We start from the raw sequence: 19,602 nt of genomic DNA on the forward strand, positions 1-19,602 counted from the left end.
GGCAGAAGGTATATTGGAGCAAATTATAGCAGAGAACTTCCCTACTGTGAGGAAGGAAACAGGCATCAAAATCCAGGAGGCACAGAGAACCCCTCTCAAAATCAATAATAATAGGTCAACACCCCGACATCTAACAGTACAACTTACGAGTCTCAGAGACAAAGAGAAAATCCTGAAAGCAGCTCGGGAGAAGAGATATGTAACCTACAATGGTAGAAACAGATTGGCAACAAACCTATCCACAGAGACCTGGCAGGCCAGAAAGGACTGGCAGGATATCTTCAGAGCACTAAACGAGAAAAATAGGCAGCCAAGAATACTATATCCAGCTAGGCTGTCATTGAAAATAGAAGGAGAGATAAAAAGCTTCCAGGACAAACAAAAACTAAAGGAATTTGCAAACACAAAACCAGCCCTAGAAGAAATACTGACAGGGGTCCTCTAAGCAAAGAGAGAGACTAAAAGCAGCATAGATCAGAAAGGAACACAGACAATATACAGTCATAGTCACCTTACAGGCAACACAATGGCACTAAATTCATATCTTTCAATAGTTATCCTGAAGGTAAATGGGCTAACTGCCCCAATCAAAAGAAACAGGCTATCAGATTGCATTAAAAAACAAGAACCATCCATATGCTGTCTGCAAGAGACTCATTTTAGACCCAAAGACACCCCCACATTGAAAGTGAGGGGTAGAAAACCACTTACCATGCTAATTGACACCAAAAGAAAGCTGGGGTGCCAATCCTTATATCAGACAAATTAGACTTTAAAACAAACACTGTAATAAGAGATGAAGAAGGACACTATATCTTACTTAAAGGGTCCATCCAACAAGAAGATCTAACAATTGTAAATATCTATGCCCCTAACATGGGAGCAGCCAATTATATAAGGCAATTAATAACAAAAGCAAAGAAACACATTGACAACAAGACAATAATAGTGGGGGACTTTAAGAGCCCCCTGACTAAAATGGAAGATCATCTAAGCAAAAGATCAACAAGGAAATAAAGACTTTAAATGAAACACTGGACCAAATGGACTTCACAGATATCTTCAGAACATTCCATCCCAAAGCAATGGAATACACATTCTTCTCTAGTGCCCATGGAACATTCTCCAAAATTGATCACATCCTAGGTCACAAATCAGGTCTCAACCGATACCAAAAGATTGGGATCATACCTTGCATATTTTCAAACCACAGTGCTTTGAAACTAGAACTCAATCACAAGAGGAAAGTCGGAAAGAACTCAAATATATGGAGGCTAAAGAGCATCCTACTAAAGAATGAATGGGTCAACCAGGAAATTAAAGAAGAATTAAAAAAAATTCATGGAAACCAATGAAAATGAAAACACAAATGTTCAAAATCTTTGGGATACAGCAAAGGCAGTCCTACGAGGAAAATATATAGCAATACAAGACTTTCTCAAGAAACAAGAAAGGTCTCAAATACACAACCTAACCCTATACCTAAAGGAGCTAGAGAAAGAACAGCAAAGAAAGCCTAAACCCAGCAGGAGAAGAGAAATCATAAAGATCAGAGCAGAAATCAATGAACTAGAAACCAAAAGAACAGTAGAACAGATCAACAAAACTAGGAGCTGGTTCTTTGAAAGAATTAACAAGATGGATAAACCCCTGTCCAGACTTATCAAAAAGAAAAGAGACATGACCCAAATCAACAAAATCATGAATGAAAGAGGAGAGATCACAACCAATACCAAAGAAATACAAACAATTCTAAGAACATATTATGAGCAACTCTATGCCAGCAAATTAGATAACCTGGAAGAAATGGGTGCATTCCTAGAGATTATCAACTACCAAAATTGAACCAGGAAGAAATAGAAAACCTGAACAGACCTATAACCACTAAGGAAATTGAAGCAGTCATCAAAAATCTCCCAACAAACAAAAGCCCAGGGCCAGATGGCTTCCCAGGGGAATTCTACCAAACATTTAAAGAAGAATTAATACCTATTCTCCTGAAACTGTTCCAAAAAATAGAAATGGAAGTAAAACTTCCAAATTCATTTTATGAGGCCACCATTACCTTAATCCCAAAACCAGACAAAGACCCCATCAAAAAGGAGAATTACAGACCAATATCCTTGATGAACATGGATGCAAAAATTCTCACCAAAACACTAGCCAATAGGATCCAACAGCACATTAAAAGGATTATTCACCACAACCAAGTGGGATTTATCCCTGGGCTGCAAGGCTGGTTCAACATCCGCAAATCAATCAACGTGATACAATACATTAACAAAAGAAAGAACAAGAGTCATATGATCCTCTCAATAGATGCAGAAAAAGCATTTGACAAAGTACAGCATCCTTTCTTGATCAAAACTCTTCAGGGTATAGGGATAGAGGGTACATACCTCAATATCATAAAAGCCATCTATGAAAAACCTACAGCGAATATCATTCTCAATGGGGAAAAGCTGAGAGCTTTTCCCCTAAGGTCAGGAACGCGGCAGGGATGTCCACTCTCACCACTGCTATTCAACATAGTATTAGAAGTCCTAGCCACAGCAATCAGACAACAAAAAGAAATCAAAGGCATCCAAATCGGCAAAGAGGAAGTCAAACTCTCACTCTTTGCAGATGATATGATACTGTATGTGGAAAACCCAAAAGACTCCACCCCAAAACTGCTAGAACTCATACAGGAATTCAGTCAAGTAGCAGGATATAAAATCAATGCACAGAAATCAGTGGCATTCCTAGACACCAGCCACAAGACTGAAGAGAGACAAATCAAGGAGTCGATCCCATTTACAATTGCACTCAAAACCATAAGATACCTAGGAATAAATCTAACCAAAGAGGCAAAGGATCTGTACTCAGAAAACTCTAAAATACTCATGAAAGAAATTGAGGAAGACAGAAAGAAATGGAAAAACGTTCCATGCTCATGGATTGGAAGAACAAACATTGTGAAGATGTCAAGGCTACCTAGAGCAATCTACACATTCAAAGCAATCCCCATCAAAATACCATCCACTTTTTTCAAAGAAATGGAACAAATAATCCTAAAATTTGTATGGAACCAAAAGAGACCCCGAATAGCCAGAGGAATATTGAAAAAGAAAAGCAAAGCTGGCGGCATCACAATTCTGGACTTCCAGCTCTATTACAAAGCTGTCATCATCAAGACAGTATGGTACTGGCACAAAAACAGACATATAGATCAATGGAACAGAATAGAGAGCCCAGTAATGGACCCTCAACTCTATGTCCAACTCATCTTTGACAAAGCAGGAAAGAATGTCCAGTGGAAAAAAGACAGTCTCTTCAACAAATGGTGTTGGGAAAATTGGACAGCCACATTCAGAAGAATGAAACTGGACCATTTCCTTACACCACACACAAAAATAGACTCCAAATGGTTGAAAGACCTAAACGTGAGACAGGAGTCCATCAGAATCCTAAGGGAGAACACAGGCAGGAACCTCTTCGACCTCAGCCACAGCAACTTCTTCCTAGAAACATCACCCAAGGGAAGCAAGGGCAACAATGAACTATTGGGATTTCATCAAGATAAAAAGCTTTTGCAGAGCAAAAGAAACTGTCAACAAAACCAAAAGACAACCGACAGAATGGGAGAAAATATTTGCAAATGACATATCAGATAAAGGGCTAGTATCCAAAATGTATAAAGAACTTATCAAACTCAACACCCAAAGAACAAATAATCCAATCAAGAAATGGGCAGAAGACATGAACAGACATTTTTCCAAAGAAGACATCCAAATGGCCAACAGACACATGAAAAAGTGCTCAACAGCGCTCGGCATCAGGGAAATCCAAATCAAAACCTCAGTGAGTGAGATACCACCTCACACCAGTCAGAAAGGCTAAAATTAACAAGTCAGGAAACGACAGATGTTGGCAGGGATGCGGAGAAAGAGGAACCCTCCTACACTGTTGGCGGGAATGCAAGCTGGTGCAGCCACTCTGGAAAACAGTATGGAGGTTCCTCAAAAAGTTGAAAACAGAGCTACCACACGACCCAGCAATTGCACTACTGGGTATTTACCCCAACGATACAAATGTAGGGATCCGAAGGGCTACGTGCACTCCGATGTTTATAGCAGCAATGTGCACAATAGCCAAACTGTGGAAAGAGCCAAGATGTCCATCGACAGATGAATGGATAAAGAAGAGGTGGTATATTTACACAATGGAATATTACGCAGCCATCAAAAGGAATGAGATCTTGCCATTTGCAACGACGTGGTTGGAACTGGAGGGTGTTATGCTGAGTGAAATAAGTCAATCAGAGAAAGACATGTATCATATGACCTCGCTGATATGAGGAATTTTTAACCTCAGGAAACAAACTGAGGGTTGCTGGAGTGGTGGGGGTTGAGAGGGATGGGGTGGCTGGGTGACAGACATTGGGGAGGATATGTGCTATGGTGAGTGCTGTGAATTGTGCAAGACCGTTGAATCACAGATCTGTACTTCTGAAAGAAATAATTCAATATATGTTAAGAAAAAAAAAAGAAGAAGATAGCAGGAGGGGAAGAATGAAGGGGAGTAGGTCGGAGGGGGAGATGAACCATGAGAGACAATGGACTCTGAAAAACAAACTGAGGTTTCTAGAGGGGAGGGGGTGGGGGGATGGGTTAGCCTGGTGATGGGTATTAAAGAGGGCACATTCTGCGTGGAGCACTGGGTGTTATGCACAATGAATCATGGAACACTACATCAAAAAGTAATGATGTAATGTACGGTGATTAACATAACAATAAAAATTTAAAAAAAATAACCACACAACAGAGAGACAATCAGACAGGGGGCCTCTGGATGGAAGACAATGGCACCAATAAAGCTACTTCACACACACAACATTCAAACCTAAATCTCCCCGAACTCTAGATATAACTACCAACCGACAGGAATTAGAGGGCACAGAGGAGCACATATAGTGACTTGATGAGAAAGTAGTCAGCAAAAGCCTGAGTATGGAAACCCTACAGAAGAAACAACCCAGACCCTTCTGCCAAAATTTACAAGAAGTTAGGGGGGGTATACTCTAGAGTAAAAAATTCTTAAGGGGCATATCAATCCCTCTTGGAGAAATATTTGGAGCCTCTTTGGATACTGGTTCAAACAAACTGTAAAGAGAACAAAACAACATACACATTTATAAGACAACTGAAGAAATATGAACTCTGACAGGATATTTGATGACAGTAGTGACTGTTAATTTTTAACTGAAATAGTTACAGTACAAAAAAGGTCTTTGGGAAGCCTGGTTGTGGATAAGTTTTCCTCATGGTTATGAGACTTGTCCCAAATATAAAATACCCGGTGTTAACTAAACTTTCACAATATATGTATGGCAGGTCCTTATGCTGTATACCTTAAATTTACACAGTGCTGTATGTCAATTCCATCTTAATAAAACTGAATGAATGAACGAACGAACAAACAAACATACTTGGAAGGTGGGGAGTTGACAGTCAAAGGTGAAGTACAGGGTAGTATAGCTCAGCGCCTAAGGGTGACTTTAGCCCAGGTGTCAGTCCCTTTGCAGTGGGAAAAAAGAGGACTGTGAGAAGAGCTGGTTTGGGAAGAAAGACACTCAACTCATATTTTACTATGTTGAATTTCATTTTATTTGGTTATTACTACCTTAAATAGCCTTGGGCCAAAAAAAAATTCCTTCTTAAAAAGTCCTGAAGTTAAAATCCTGGCTTAATTGGGTACACTTTATTCATCTTTAGTTCGTTGGATTTTGAGGTTCAGTTTTATGAGACCACCTATAGAGAAAGAAGCAACTTCCCCCTCCAGTTGAGATGGGAGCTTTTCTACTCCCACTTTCCCTGAATCAGATCCCCTCAGTTAATTGGAAATTCCACTGAAGCTGAAAGTGAAAGTTGTTCTGATTAACTGCTGGCTTCGTTTCAACTTTGAGCTTACTCAAGGTCTAGTGGCATGAATTCCTTAGCTGTGATTGCTTAAGGAAGGTTTGTTCTTGCCAGTATTTCCAAAGTACATGGCTCTTTCCAAGGCTACTCAATTATTGCTTCTGGGAAGTCAAAAGAACTCTGCTCTCCCCAACCAAGATGTGGCACAGGGACTTTGAAAATGCAATGTAACAGGAAATACTCAGCCTGTAGGAATGGTGAGGCAGAGTTCACTGGAAGTCTGGGAGCAGCGATGCCAGCACCACCCAGGGTGACAGGTGAGCTGTGCAGGTCTCCGCTACACATTTACAGCAGACCCACAAGCAATCCATCTCTTGTTACAGATGGGCAAAAAGTGTAGCATGACTTACTGGCTTTTCTCTATGGGCCACAACCCACTTTTCCAGCCCTATCTCAGGCTACCTGCTACCCCTCCTTCTCCCCATGATCGTGCTATTCTTGGCCCTGACACTCCGTCTCTCTCCACACCTCCCTGCACACCTCCTCCAGAAAGCCACCATGACTACTAGTCCAACCAAAATAATTCTCTCTAAACTACTGAACCACAAAATACTAGAACTGCTTAGCTCTCACTACCCTGTGTTCATATTTATCTTCCAGTTCCCCAACTTGACTAGCACCTCGGTAAAAGGATCTATGTTTTTCTTCATCCCACACAGTTCCTGGTACAATGATCAAAGAAGGCACTTAATAATTTTATTTGTAAATATAATAATTTGTATAAAAATAATTTTATTTTTCTATATAATAAATCATTTTATTTGTATAATTTGTCTCTTTAGTAGCTCAGGAGTACAATATTTTGATGGAGCAGCCAAGAGTAAAGACATGAGAAACACTGGCAATTTAGGCTGATAGCATTTTTCCTCTTCTGTAAAAAAAGTGCATCCAGCAAAATTCTTTCCGTGTGAAACAACCAACACCAGCCTAGTCCTCCACATCTATGCAAACCCTTTGAGACTAACAGGAAAATAAACCAGCCTCAGTCAATGGATGGCCTAACCATAGTTAGTAGAAGTAGATAAGCAGGTAAAACCACTCAGTTTAGGTTCCAAAACATTTTTGAAGGGAAAAGCTACTTATAACTACTGTAAGTGCCTCCATTATTATTAGCATTCCTGACTTCACAAATGACAGTAACATTTTCTTTCTAACTTTAATCCATGCTAAATTTTAGTAAGTATCAAATGAGAGACAGATGACCAAAACATCTGAGCCATGGTGCATGCTCACAGCCAATAACATAGGCAGAAAACTGATTCTAGCTCATCTGGAAATCCGGAAGATTCCAGTTTGCTTTACCATAAGCACAATCAAATAGCAGAACACTGAATGTTCCCTACAGGTGGGAACAAAGCAGATCAAATAAATGAATCCTGTTCTTAAACGGGAACAAGGAGGAAGCACTATGTGTTTTTCTGGGAGTGTGACATTTTATAGACAAGAATTCCTGTAGAACTTGAGGTTCTCAAGGCAGAGAGGAAGGAGAGCCTCATCATCAGAGTTAGTATTCTGTGAAGGGCATACTGTCCATCAGCTGGAGAAAATGCATTGGTAGGTCTAGTAAAACCCAATTTCACCCCCCCCCCAAATCGAAGGGGGAGACAAACCATGAGAGACTATGGACTCTGAGAAACAAACTGAGGGTTCTAGAGGGGAGGGGGGTGGCGGGATGGGTTAGCCTGGTGATGGGTATTAAAGAGGGCACATACTGCATGGAGCACTGGGTGTTATATGCCAACAATGAATCATGGAACACTACATCAAAAACTAATGATGTAATGTATGATGATTAACATAATATAACAAACAAATAAATAAATAAATCCCAATTTCAAATGGAGAGCCTCTAAGCCTCATTATTCAGCTATTAACAGGAAGTAACATATCCTTTGTTAATTCTATATTCTTGCCCAGTAGGGTATGGGGAAAAAATATATTCATTCAATATTAGATCATCTTCTGTCATCAACAAAGAGCAGGGAAGCTACAACCTTTCCCAAAGACTCCTGACAACAAAGAACACACCAGTGACAACAAACTCAGAGCAAGTGTCCCAATGTGACAAGGGAACCCAGCTTCCCTCTGGTGCCTGTGAAGAACTGGGGGAAAGGAGTACGGGGGGCTGCCAGCCAGATCAGAGCAAGCTGCCTTCAGCTGAGCAGGGGACAAGTAGATAGGAAACATCTAGAATCTGTAAAGATGAACTCACTTTTGGACACCTGAAAAATCCTGTTACATATGAAGAGTGACCCTGGCATTAGAGACAGAGGATACAAGCCATGGGGGTCCAACTCCCCAAGAAATGGCCACACAATGAGTAGGGATGATGATAGCAATGATGCAATTATGTAGACTATGCTTTTCATGTATATTATTTCACTTAAATTCCCATAGTAACCTTATATGGCAGAGAACTATTCCCATTTCACAAATATGAAAACTAAGTCTTAAAGGGGTTTAAGTCACTTCCTTAAGCTGGAACTTGAACCCAAGTCTACTTGAAGGCACAGCCATAGTCCTAACCTTTGTTCTTATGTCCCCTGGCTTTTGTCTTAATCTCTCATTTTAGCTATAAGGACACAAGTTTTAGTTATATCTGAACAGCAGGAACCAACAGTTTGCCAACAGGATCTTAAGGCTCCTATTAGGATAAACTTTTGTAGTTGCCTGGGCAATGTTGAGACATTTATAGATGTAACTCCTTCATCTAGCTTTAAGCAAAATTAAAGCATTCATATTGTTAAAAATGAATGAAAAAGATATCTGGAAATAGGCTTTAAAAACCAGAAAGCACTACTCATGAGAAAGGGAGAAAGGTGGGAGGAAGGGAAGGGAATGGAAGGGAAGAGGGTTCAATACAATAAGAGGACTGCAGTTGAACTATCCTAAAGTGAAGGAGAAGAACCTTCAAGATACAGAGAAACAGTCTGCAAAGTGCTGCAGGTTAGAGGGCCAAAGGTTTGGTCTGCCTGCTTTTCACACAAAACTATCCAATCCAGTGAAAGTACCACACAATTGTAATATTCTCTGCACAGTTTATCACATAATAGGTTTGCTGTTATTCAAGTCTAGAGAAACAAAATATTGCCTTTACATTGTTCTTTTCCTTCTAAGACCCACTGGCTTGAGTCTAGTTAACCTACATCAAGTGCTTAGTACTAGCAAGATTCTAAGTGCTTTATGACCCTCCCACTTAATCCTTACAATACCCATTCTCATGCTCCATTTTGCAGATGAGGTCATAGAGCTGCCCCATTATTAGGTGAGTGCTGTGGCCAGGATCCCAACCCAACAGGCAGACGCAGAGTAGGACAATTCACCGTGGGGATCCCTTCCCTTGTCCAGGCAAACAGCATTATGCAAATTACAGTATTGATGACCATAAGGCTACTCAATTATTGATTCTGGGAAGTCAAAGGCATTCTGCTCTCCCCAACCAAGATGTGGCTTTAAAAACATCACCACAGGAAACACAAGGACCAAACACCAAGAAAGTACACTCCTAACCTTAAATTTTCTTCTCAAAGTATAGAGATGGGACTCTAAGGACATGCAATATAAGAAAATGCAAACTGACACAACAGAAAAACTTGAAAAGAACTATTGCACTATTAGACTCTTGAATTTAGCAAGCATAAATAACAGGCTTAAAACTCACTAGGCATGGTCATTTTCTGAGTTTGCCTTCAATATAAAAATAAAGCAAGAATAGAGAAAACCATTCTTTTTAAAAAATCTCCTCCCATTTCACATTATAGTATGAGTATTTATGCAGTCTGATAGCCATAACAAAAATTTTAAATCTGTAAATAAAAAACAAATATAACTTTTCAAAATAATGTCAGTAAAACTGGAGCAAGAAGCTGAATTCCATCGAATGATTTCAGTAGGACCCCATGAAGAGGAGCAAACACTCCTCCTGCACGTGTTATTGCAAAGACATTCTCATCCTTAACCCACTTCACTAAGCTTGAGAAAACAAGTTTCCTAAGAGAAGTTCAGCAGTGTTTCAAAGCTGACTTCTTACTCCTTCCTCTTCATAAAAACCATGAGATCAAAACATTGATGAACTTCAAACTCTGATTTCACCTTTTCAAGTTCAAGAAATGCTCAAAGCCTCAGCCTTGGGATTCACACATGTAAACACCTTACTTAACTTGTTTTCCAAGTAGTACCAAACAGGAAAACACATAATCAGAACCTTTTTTCAAGTCCCACATAAATTCTTCTATTTTCTTATTTTAATTACATGATCAATTATGAGCTCTCCACATATCTTTCTTTGCTTCTTTAAAATTATTTTTAAATTATTATTTTAAATTACCATAAAAACTTTCTACAAAACTGACATGAATATTAAACCAATACATTATTTCTTATAATCCACTTAGTGTTTCTAAGATAAGTAGCCAAAGCCTATCCCAACACACAGCACCACTGGCCATCTCTGAAAGTAGAATGAATTTTCCACTTTTAGACACACCATATTTCTATACTGAAAGAAAAAAACAAACAAACATTCCCTTTATGAAAGTACAAAATCTCTTTTCTTAACCAAAAATCAACATCCTTTCCATTTCCCTATGACCCCACTTCCTAACCATTTCAAAAACAGAATCCAACTTAATGATACCAAGGTAAGTAGGAGGTACTTACAGTTGAAGATGCCAGGAGGTGGATGTTCAGTCACCAGGAGACAATTTTCTTCATCACTATTGTCCCCACAGTCGTTCTGTTGGTTACAGACCAGTGAACCAAGATACAAGCATTTACCGCTGGTGCAGGTGAATTTGCACTCTGAAAAAGTATAATAAAGAGCATAAAGTAGTCAATGCAAGCTTGATGCTCTTCAATTTTTTTTTCCTTCCCCATTTGTGTGCCATTGATAGTTTGGGAAATCAGTCTTTCTGTAGATACCAAAAAACTGAACTCAGAGAGGGCTATCTTGGTAAGGACCTTCATTCTACGAAATACACAAGACAGTGTCCTACCCAGGGGAACTCTGGGGCCTGCAGTACATTACTCACCCCATGTCTCTAGCCCAAAAATGAGTAACACAGGTGCTCTCTTTCCACGACCTGCCCAGCAAAAGTCATAGATATGGGGTTCTTATTTTGCATGAAAACATCTGTGGCAGTTTTCCAAGCCTCTAAGAATGTAGGGAGTCTTAGAAGCAGCTGCTGGGGGTCCAGCAGAACTCGAGAGCTCAAGCTTAACAAAAGGAGGCTCATATATTTTATTTCCAATTTGTCACTGGATGTTGTGAAGCTCTGGGCAAAATATTTAACCTCTCTGGTATTCATTCATCTTATGCCTAAGAAAAACCAATTTTAATAGCAGGCAGGGGTAGCACTGACTTTATAATATAAAACATAGGAAAATAATATGTGCTTTCTGCTACCTGAGAAGCATCCATGCCAAGGGCCATGTGAATAACTTAAAGAATATGATGAAGCCCAGCCCAAATCTCTGTAGGAACACTGAACATGGAATCCCTGAAATCTCTGCAAATCAATATATGAAAACGGAATTTACTTTTGTAAGACGTTGAAATAAATTTGCAAACTTAAACATTACTATCAACGTAAGCATTGAAGGATAAAGGAAATTACACAATTATATACACATGGGCACATAAACATCTATGTCTATCCTACATTGAATATCACTTTGCATTCTGACTGTGAGCTTTCTCCTAGGTGCACCCACAAAAGCTGGCAGAACTCACACTGGATGTACAAATCTGTGGGTAGAAAACCAAATCTCAAGAAAAGCATTCCAGACCCCTGTTGATGCTGCCTATCACAGCCTCCTCATTTCTCCTCTATTTTGTCTGTCTCGAATATGGGTGGCAGGCCTGCATCAAATCCAAGGTCCTTTCAATTCTAAAATTCCATTATTCAAATAGAAGATTGGGCATCAGCACACCAAGGCCTCCTCCAGCTATCCTACCAACAAACGGGGTTGCAAAGAGAATAACCCTTTTACCTGTTGCAAGGAGACAAAGAACTTAAACCCTCAAAGTATTTCTGTGACCCAGTATGAAAGGGATATTACAGTTCTCCATTTGTTCACATTTTCCTGAAAGAGTCTAGAAGATACCAGCCCACCCCCTGACCTAGTTTAGAATAGCATGTGAACATAGCCCAAATGCACATCTATAAGTTCATCACTGGCCACAGTGTCCAGGTTAAAAAATCTGTGTGCTAAATGTGATCCAGGCCATGTGGTAGGAACACTGCTGATGCCAAATGCTCTTCCCATAAGGTAGAAATATTAAAATACAGCTGTTTGAAATCATATTTATGAAGTGACTTTTTTTTAACTTAATGGAAAAAAGGGATGTCAAGAAAAGAATTTATCTTTCTTTCGAAAAGAAATATTAGATTTCAGATTAATACCAAACATGAAAAGGACATTAGCCAAAAATAGGCTGATGCTGCTGAAATGGTAATTGGAATAAAGGGAATATTAACCTAAACTGAATTAAACTCCAACTAAAAGATTAGCCATTGCTGTGGTTTGAAAGGATCTCAGGTTAGACTACCACATTCCCGTTTGTGTGGAACTTTAAACCAGCAAGAACATGAAACCACCCCCACACTTGACTCATTTCAACTTGTTCAAGGGAGACCCAGTCCAGAGAACAAAATGTTTTCAAGGAAATGAATTATGTGATTCATTCATTTTTATAATCAATATTTTAGCCCCTTCTCTGTTATGTGCCAGGTATTAAGACATGGAAACACAGAGATGAAAGAGCATCCCTCTTCAAAGGGCTTACAACATGAATTTTTTTTTAATAATGTGAGAAATGACCAATATATTTTCTCTTTCCAAGGACATACTTTCCTTCTTTATATCCCTCACATCTAGAGTGCTGCCTAGCAAGTTTGGCACTCAATGAATCACGTATTTGTTGAATAAATGAATGATCTAATCTAAGCCTCATAAGAACTCTGTGAAATAATTAGGGTAGGTATTACTCCCATTTCATAGATGAGGAAATTAAGACTCAGAGATTAAGTGACTTGCCCATAATTAAACTCCTAATAAATTGCAAAATCCAGATGTGTGTCCAAATCTACCAGCTCTGGCCTCAGGCTCTCTCCAGAGCTGCCTCTCATTTTCCAAGTCTGTTTTCATGAATGTGTAAGGTTCATTTGTAATGAGGATGCCCACATATGTAACAAGGTTCTCAAAACAGTTTATTTTTTTAAGTAGGCTTAACATTACTCAGGATGCATTAACAAGGCTTTTGCTACTGATTTGCTTAGAAAACTCCTACTTCTTAGATAATTGCCAACATCAATATCAACCCATAGAATCTCAAATTCAAAAAGTCTCAGTCTTCTCAATGGTAAGTCATTAGCTAAATATCAAACTAAAGGTCCTTCCAATACATGGCCACTTGAATCAAAACAACTAGATTGAAGTTTTGAATCCACTGACTTCTGGATGTGATATAGAAAATACTAGAAAATTGCTGTAATGCTATTAAGTGTTAAATATTAATGCTAAAGCTGGAATGAAACTGCAGAGTAAAACATCCGTCTAAGGTAACATAACTGGTACCAGACAGAGGCAGGCTTTCTTTTTTTTTTTAATTTAAATTCAACTTAATTAACATATAGTGTATTATTAGTGTCAGAGAGAGAATTTAGTGATTCATCAGTTGCATATAACACCCAGTGCTCATTCCAGCGAGAGGCAAGCTTTCAACTGGATCCTGACTTACAAGGCCATCTCCACCATACTTTGCTATCCAAAAGCCCAGTATGTTCAGACGTTAGTGAGTAGTCCTCTAATAACCAAGTTATTGTGATATTTGAAACAAACTAAGAACCCTAGATGAGAGGCTCTAACCTTAGCTGTGTACTGGAATCACCTGGGCATCTTTCAACATTTCTGATGCCTGAGTCCCAGCCTACCAACTGCTCTCAATGGTCCAAGGTGCAACCAGGGCAGTGGTTATACTAGAGATCCTTAGAATGACTCTGATGGGCGGCGAGGATGAGGAACCACTGCCTAGTGAGAATTAGATAACTTACTTATATTAAGCCCTTTTTAGCTAAAAGTATTTTATTAGAATGTTTAGTTGGTATTTGCTAACTTACTAAAAACTTCTTTCTTAAAATAGGCAGATATTTTGATGATTCCTGGACATTCAGACCCAGTTGTTAACAACTCTCTACTGCCAATAGGGTATTTCAGAAGCTTTGGGACCACAGGTGTGACCCCCAAACTACATTTTGACCCACTAAAGGCAGAAAACATCCTCAGTGAAATAAAACTCAAGTGAGAGAAAGAAGATAGAAGAATAAAAAAATGTTTTCTTACTATATTTCATCCACTCTTTGTGGAACTTGTTGAGTATTTCTGCCAAGCCTGAAGTTAAAAAATCAAAGATTGTTTAAACATTGGAAATATTTTGGCTACAAATGCATGGTGACTTCAGACGTGTAATACTGGAATGGACTACAGAAGGAACAGCTTGGGAACTTAATTTTTCCTTCAGGAGCTACAGACATAATCTAAAAATCTGTAATACTTAAATAATTCCTCTTCCTTAAAGTTGGGACTTTTTAAATGAAGAAAATGGTTGGGGTGCCTGGGTGGCTCAGTTGTTAAGCGTTTGCCTTCGGCTCAGGTCATGATTCCAGGGTCCTGGGATCGAGCCCCGCATCGGGCTCCTTGCTCGGCGGGAAGCCTGCTTCTCCCTCTCCCACTCCCCCTGCTTGTGTTCCCTCTCTCGCTGTGTGTGTGTGTGTGTGTGTGTGTGTGTGTGTGTGTGTCTCTCTGTCAAATGAATAAATAAAATCTTTTTAAAAAAATAAAAAATAAAAATAAATGAAGAAAATGGCATTCCTTTCTGCCATAACTCTCCGTTTCTTACAAAAAAATTTCCAGAATCAGCCAACAGACTTTAGAATCACTTTATATACTCTTAACAATACAGAATTTCCTCCAAATTTAGGGTCTTCTTTAGTTTTCCTACATTCCTACATAAAGCTTTCTGATGATTTTATGACTTTGAATTGTCATAGCTTCATAAAATACTAATGCTAAGAGGGCCCTAGAGACACAGTGGTCAAACCTCTCATGTCACAGATGAGGAAATAGTCCAGAGAGAATTCCTGACTTACCCAAAGTCAAAAAATGAATTCCCTGTAATGGAACATCAAGCCCAATATTTCTATTAAATTGAGGGGAAAACTTTTTTGCCTTAAATATCATTCTAGTTATGTACAAACTATTACTAACCAATTGGAGTATACCATGTGAGAGAGGAAAAAGGAAAAGAATGATTCTGTGAATCCCAAACATACATACAAAAAACAAAAAAACAACCTATTTAAAAAAAAAACCTGGGGGGCACCTGGCTGGCTCAGTTGGTACAGCATACAACTCTTGATCTCGGGGTCATGAGTTTGAGCCACACATTGGTCAATATAGTCTACTTTCAAAATAAATTTTTTAAGGACAGGTAGCTTAACAATTTTATATTTTACACCTAAACTTGGACAGGATTCAAAGATAAATGCTCAATCTTGAACTCCAGGAGAACAAACTTGCATCTGAGAGACAAAAGTTAATCCACTTGGTAGAGTCAACATTCTATTAGTTAAAAGACAACAAAAAGTACTTGAAAGTTGCTAAGACAGTAGGTCTTAAATGTTCTCACCACAAAAAAAGGAAGTAATTAGGTGACCTGACCCAGGTGGTAGCTAATATGATAGCAGTCATCATTTTGCAATACCTAAGTATATCAAATCAACATGTTCACTTAAACTTATATGTCATTATACCTCAAAACTGGGGGGAAAGGGCAACAAAAAGTTGTTTTCATTTTTTCCTATACTCTTTTTTAAAGCCTTAGTTTTCACAGATATAATCTCAGTCACAAAATAAGGACCTATCACAGCTGTAAAATCAGCCTTTTTTGTGAATTGGCAAAGTAGTATATGATATCTATTTCTGTTAAAATTCATATAGCAACATCGACTCATTCAGTTCACACTTCTATCACTCACAAACCTGAAAACTGAGAGTGATTCTGGCTCCAACATTTATGACATTAAAATCTAGAATTTGCTCTCAGTAATGGGGGCCTTCTCAATGTACCTACATTGTGAATAACAGAGATTAAACTTAGTTGTTACCAACCTATAGGTGAAGAATTAATAGGTTTCTAAAATTAGTATAAATAATTTTAACCACAACCAACATAATTTTACATCTCCAAGCATAGAGATGACAGCAATATTTTTATTGACTTATACACACATCACCTACTCCCCAGCAAGGTACAAAATGACCTACCATAAAAGTAAAGTTCAATAAAAATGAAAAACAGTGAGTAGAAGACAAAAAACATGAACCAAAAAATGCAAGGGAAATGAGAAAAACTTTGTAACTTAAGAGAGCTCTAGTAAGTGGTCATTAAACTGAACTCCAAGGAAACGAGCTGCCCCAGAGACAAGGAAACCAGAGACATGGTGGCAAGCCCTTGCTAGTCAAGACTGGTAGGCATTTCAATTAATCAGAAACAGACTTTTCCTGCTTCTCAGACTTAAAAGGGTCTGTCACTGTTTTTATCAAGGGGTGCTATACAACAGTATGGAAGCTATCTTAGATAACCAATTTTGTCAAAAAAGGGAAAAGGGCTCCCCATATAGTTATTTCCTTTATCAACTTTCAGTGAAGTTAGAATACTGGAGTAGTTTTTATAAAGTGAGCCAGAATGACAGCATCAGAAAGTAGTGATTTAGCAAATTATGAAGATAAGGCTTTGAGAATCTTCAGAAATGAAAAGCTAATCCTTAGGGCTATTCTCAAATGTCAGCTTTTGACAGCATGTGAATAGCATAAGAATGATAATATGCATATTCTCCTACAAAATTTTTTAATGCGAAGAATACATTTTGAGTAACCTGTAAGAGACTTAGAATCTCACATATTAGCAACACTGATCTCTTTGGAAGTCTGAGGGAAGAGATCTGCAGAAGTTGTGTGTGCCTCGCCTAATATCACACAGTGATCTACACAGCATGCCAAAAGTCAAATGTAAAGACACTGTATCACTAATGATGCTCTCCCCTCCCTCAAAGACAGAGCTGACTCTCCTGGTTATAAATTTGGAACAAAGGGGAATTTAATTAGAAGGTTTATATTCTGTGTAATGAATTAAGTTACCCACAAGCATTTAATAAAAGTCATATCTTAAGTGGTGCTAACTGAAACTATAGTTGTCCTTCAAAAAGATGAATATGACATGATAAAAAGGATATTTGCCCATATAATAAGATTAACATAGAAGAGCCTCCCATCAAAGATAGTAATAAAATTTTTTTAAACTCAATCCATTTTATGATATGGCTTATCACTCCCACTATGGTGCTGAAAAGATGATTTTAATGTGTCTGAAATTATCTGAGAACCATAAGTGAAAAATGTGCTCTTAAAAGTCCAAGGTATTTTCAGGCTTTAGACTTCTAGTTCTACAATTTTCGAGCAACTTTAAACATTGCCCAACTTTCATCAAAACACCATAAGGCATTTTAAAAGTCAGTAAAAGTCTTTAGGACTTGAATTGGCAAACAGCACTATTTCTTTTTTGTGTTTAAAACCAATTAATGAATGAATTTATTTCTGTGTTTTTTTTGTATATAAAATGTGAGGAGGTATTCTTACTAACTTCTTAGCATAGTACTAAAACCAAGCGGGTAAAAACTACCTTAAAACACTATGAAGAACAAAGTGTTTATCAATATATGCAATGCACATGGGAAAATAGTTTGAAAGTTCAAAATACAAACAGTGTCTACCTCTGGGTGCTGCAGTCACTAAGTAATTTATAAGTTCCTTGACAATTTTAAGTATGACTTTATAACCAAGAAAAGTATAAATCCTTTTTTAAGCGGGGTGGGGGGGAATCTCTGTGAAAATCTCGGTGAAAACCAAATGTTTGTAGAATTCTAAATCTATCACAATCCTAACTTAAACTTTAATAAAGTACCTAATTCCCCATGGCATCATCCAAAGAGAAATCCAGACAGACAGCTCCAATCTCATAAGGATAAACACTGTTTCAGTTACATTTCATTTCATTAAGTACATTATTGACCACCTACCATGGGTGGAGCGGTAGTAGCAGAAGGGATACAGTAGGCAGTGTCCGCCCAAGTAACTGCCTGAGCGGGAGTAACTGCCTGAGGGGACTAACTGCCTGAGGGGAGTGGCAAGTGAAAGAGGTCTGCCATGAGGTCAAGTCAGGCCTGTGGAGGCTTGAGGGCCACTGGACAGAAACCGGCTTTACTATGAGAACTGCAGCATTAAAGAATATTAAGCACATGGACTGATACACTCTGACATTTAAAAAAATATTTTATTGCAGTACAGTGTGTTTAAGAGTGCCTGTGTGTGAGAAAGAGAGATAAAGAGAGAGACAGGGATAGAGAGAGACCTCCAGGTCTACGGGTTTATACAAAGAAAGAGAGAAAAAAAAAAAAAAAGAATGCTCATATAACCAGCACACTGATCAAGGTACAGAAAAGGCATGGGGTAGGGGTGTGGTTCCTGGGGTGTTCAACTTTCATTTTAACAGAATGTCACTGTACATAAAAATAAAGCAGGGGAGGTAGGGAGCAGGTATCCAGTCATGAAGAACCTTATATGCCTTGCTGAGGACTGTTAATGGCTCTCAATCTATAGGTTTTAAATAAATGTATTTGAGTGTAATGGTAACTGGACATTTAATATATACTCACCAGGACTAACGTCGGATAATGGTTTTCTTATTACTTTGCTCCACTGAGTGAGCAGCATAAACCACAAAACTCAACAAGAGTTTTTAAGTTTGTCCACTAACAGATGTTTCCATATGCATTTGAGGTATACAGCCTATGAGGACCGCACCCAACTCGCAGGACTAACATAAATGGATGCACAAGTGTTTTACAGCACAAAGTTAGGCCCCAAAAAGGAGACCCACAGGGGCAAATGGGAGGCATTTATCCTTCGGTATCACAACTTCTGGGCCTCAGGCTCTTTCTCTCTAAGCCATTCATTGCTTCATTCATTCATTCAAGAGTCTGGGACAAGGAACATGGCCATAGGCACCAAGGATAGACATAAATAGTCCACTGTCCTGAAACTCAGAAAACTGGCTTCTCGTCTAGTTCTTAAATACTGTTTCTCTTCAGGCAAGAATCTTAACCTCTAGATTCCTTGCTGGTAAATGAGGTATCTGGATTAAACCAGTAGTTTTGAATCTTTACTCTAAATAACCAAGGTGTTCCCTTTGAGGCCCCAGGATCATCTGCAGGAGATGGGGGTGGGGATGGGGTCAGTAAAGGCATCCTGGCAGTTCCACTAGGATCTGCATATGGATTAGGCTTTCCTCTGAGATTTCACTGGAAAAAGGCATCCCCAGCTAAAAATTCTGAAAGCCACCGAATGTCTTACATTCTAAAAGTCCTTTCAGTTCTTAAAATCCATGATTTAAGAAAGAAATTTTAAAGAATGAAATCCCACTTTAGCCCTTTGGTACTTCTGTTGCCTGATCTTGATTATCCAAATGACAAGTGATCTTTAAAATTTCTGAATTCTGGATATTTTATACATACTGATTATCAAC

The 19,602-nt window shown here is 38.6% G+C and overlaps 1 protein-coding gene across 27 annotated transcripts in view; it reads right to left on the minus strand.

Annotated features, from left to right (window-relative positions):
• LDLRAD4 (low density lipoprotein receptor class A domain containing 4) overlaps positions 1–19,602 on the minus strand; it is a 450,420-nt gene that overhangs the window by 213,724 nt on the left and 217,094 nt on the right. For 25 of the 27 annotated variants that reach the window (XM_025865209.2, XM_025865205.2, XM_073888066.1 and 22 more), the window contains one exon: positions 10,620–10,760. The exons of the other annotated variants lie outside the window; for them this stretch is intronic. Coding sequence is in view for 12 of the 25 variants with exons in the window: in XM_073888062.1 (XP_073744163.1) it covers positions 10,620–10,760 (141 nt within the window). In the remaining 13 variants the exon portion in view is untranslated. The remainder of the gene's footprint in view (positions 1–10,619; positions 10,761–19,602) is intronic. 27 annotated transcript variants of the gene reach the window in all.

Source organism: Callorhinus ursinus, unplaced genomic scaffold (genome assembly GCF_003265705.2).
Source record: "Callorhinus ursinus isolate GAN/ISIS: 27379988/994484 unplaced genomic scaffold, GSC_fseal_2.0 scaffold86, whole genome shotgun sequence".
In the NCBI taxonomy this organism is placed as follows: Eukaryota; Metazoa; Chordata; class Mammalia; order Carnivora; family Otariidae; genus Callorhinus; species Callorhinus ursinus.